Source organism: Aplysia californica, unplaced genomic scaffold, assembly GCF_000002075.1.
Source record: "Aplysia californica isolate F4 #8 unplaced genomic scaffold, AplCal3.0 scaffold00248, whole genome shotgun sequence".
Taxonomy (NCBI): domain Eukaryota; kingdom Metazoa; phylum Mollusca; class Gastropoda; order Aplysiida; family Aplysiidae; genus Aplysia; species Aplysia californica.
In genome coordinates, this window is record NW_004797518.1 from 994,587 (window position 1) to 997,478 (window position 2,892).

General features: G+C 37.9%; 1 protein-coding gene across 1 annotated transcript in view; it reads right to left on the reverse strand.

Annotated features, from left to right (window-relative positions):
• Positions 1-2,892, reverse strand: part of LOC101857189 (short transient receptor potential channel 7) — a gene marked incomplete at its 5' end in the record, with an annotated part of 37,912 nt that overhangs the window by 4,151 nt on the left and 30,869 nt on the right. The window contains 1 exon segment of the mRNA XM_035970292.1: positions 60-138. Coding sequence (XP_035826185.1) covers positions 60-138 — 79 coding nt within the window.

Consider the following 2,892-nt stretch of genomic DNA (forward strand, 5'->3'; position numbering starts at 1 on the left):
GACAGACAGACAGACAGACAGACAGACAGACAGACAGACAGACAGACAGACAGACTTACTCTTCTCCCCATCCTCGCCTTCTATCTTCACTCTCTCCAAGTGCCGGACATATCGACGAATCAGCAAACACATAACATCCTTCATTTCAGGAAAAGTTCCGAGTTGAAGAACAGAAATCGCCAGATATTGTGGAGGAAAAACATCCGAAAAAAAAGAAAGTTAATAAAAGATCAGTCACGCCTGTGTGTGAGTTACTCTAAATTACATAAGTTGTATTTAAAAAATGTTTACTGTTATTTCCGGTAAAGTTCGAAGTTCAAGGACAAAAATCGCCACTTTTTGGGGAGAAAAAAACAACAGATTAAAAATTGTTTGATGTGAAGGGGATGAACAAAGAACATATTATTATTTAATATTAACCCTTAACTGCCTTGCCTGAAAGTGTCTCCTGCTCTTTATGAGGCTGTAAAGCAAACGCGGCAATCATAGGGTTAACAAATACACAGTCTTTTTAACTCGTTCAAATAAACAACTTGTAAAGCCTAAAAATTGTTTGAAAAACGAATTAAATATACACATAACATGAACCCGATCATGTGTTCTAAAATAGAATTTAAAATCCGAAGAAATTTCAAGTTAGTAACTTTGTTAATATGACATTGTAGCATTTTATTTGTTTTGTTTTGGCTTGTTGTTGGGTTTGTTTTATTCACTGTCATCTTTCAAGAAATCCATTTTCTTTTTTTTTAAATTCTCAGTTTTAAAACAGCGACCAACCATGCTTTTGGCTTTTATTCAGAAATCTTTCAGAGGAAAATTAGGGGGAAAGAAAGAAAAAATAATACTGGATGCGTTTGGAGAAAAGAGTCATCAAACCATGCAGCAGAATGGTATAAGCCCAAGTCCCAAATGATAATATTCAGAATGGTTAGTGATAGAATATATCATTGTAAGTAGGGTACACAGGTATACATAACAGATCAGGAAAAGAATTCCTAATGGATACGTTAATACATACATACACAGACAGACAAACTACATAGAAAGGCATATTATACACATTACAAATTGACACACCCACACACACACATACACACATACACACACACAACAACACACACACACATACACACACACACACACACACACACACACACACAAACACACGCACACACTCATTCACTCACTCACTCACTCATTCATAGAACCACAGACAGAAACACAGAGAAACACACACATTTAATTTAATACATGTGTGTGTGTGTGTGTTTGTGTCTGTCTGTCTGTCTGTCTGTCTGTCTGTCTGTCTGTCTGTCTGTCTGTCTGTAAGTTGTACACCTATCCCATGACCAACTTATGACATAATGAAGCTCTTACCGTCGATGTCCTCTCGACCAAACTAAGTACCAAATCCTCAGTATGCCAGTAGGTCAAGGCCGTTCTTTAGTACTAGGCTAATCAGTTATTCCCCTTCCTTTTCTTGATGTCAATATGTGAGGCAGCGTGGTGGAATCAGGCTCTCGTCATTTTTTACGCATGTAGAGTTATTGATATTATCTTAAAGCTTGTTCACTTGTCTTTATTTGGATGAAAAAAATATCCTTTTATCTTGAATACAAGTCGAGATATTTGCTAATGAAGGAGGTGGGTGTCACCTGTTTTCAGAGGAAAAGTTAGTGAGAAAATGGCTGCCAAAGATAAGTTATTTCCATAGCTTAAGATTCAGTGGTAACTGCAAATTTCCATATTTTGTGCCTTTATTCACGGTTTTTCAGAAAAATCCACACATAAATGAGTTCTTTAATTGGCATGAAAGGTGTTGAGCCAAAAAACAAAAATTTGATTAAAATTCACAGGCCTGCGGAAAAAGCAGGTTTCTTCACTTTGATTATTTTGACGAGAGCCTGATTCCACCGCGCTGCCTCACATATTATGGTCGTTTCGTTCAGAGACCAAGAAATGTCCATTATTTAAGCAGAGAAAGAGGTGTGAAAAATGCCATAATTCCTGAGAATATTCCGTTAATTAGTAATGGATTACTTGTCGTGCTTGTCTGGAAGCCCGGAAATTAACTATTAAAATCAGCTCCAGTTTTTGTACAGACCAAGGAGTTTTTGGAGAATTAACAAGATATTTCCGACTTTCCTCAAACATTTCCATAAGCTGCCATTTTCCGGAAACAAACGTCGCTTTTGACACTGTGTCTTCTATTCCTTTGCGCGTAAGTCAAGACGATTTTACGACACTCAAACCGAAACCACGACACTAAACTCTGATGTTAAGGTGAAATCGTGGAAAACCTAAGACTTTCTCTCTCTCGGACAAATCTTTTTGATCTCTCCCTCCCACAGTGCAGCCCGTTATTTCCGAGAACAGACATTGATGTATATATAACGGGGAAGACCAGGGCAGTTTCCGATCATCTTTACGGAAAGGTGGTTTACTGTGGTTTTAACAGCCATTCGCAGCGCGAAATAAAACATCATACTGCGTTGTAACAAACAAAAAGAATATAGTAACCAATGCTTGTCGCTTTACCTTTTAGAAGTGTGCGCGCCACCTGGAACGATGGTGTTTTATTTGTTTGTATCGCTTGTTTCTCTCATCAATAGAAATATCTGCTGTTTCCCTCTCTGCAAGTACTGTCTCCCCGTGCACCTTTATTCCTCTCTTAGAATTTACTCGCGTTAATACATGTATGTTTGTATCTTGAAGCCTACTCTTTTATGATGAAAATGCTAACGTCGGCATCGATATTAATATTTCCAACGAAACTTGCTTCGACCTGTAAGAGGTATTGTAGCCTTCAGTTTCCAGTTGCACTTATTTACGAAAAAAAAACCCTACTCAGAGGCATAACAACCAGCGCGGAGTTCACAAGTCCATAAAGCC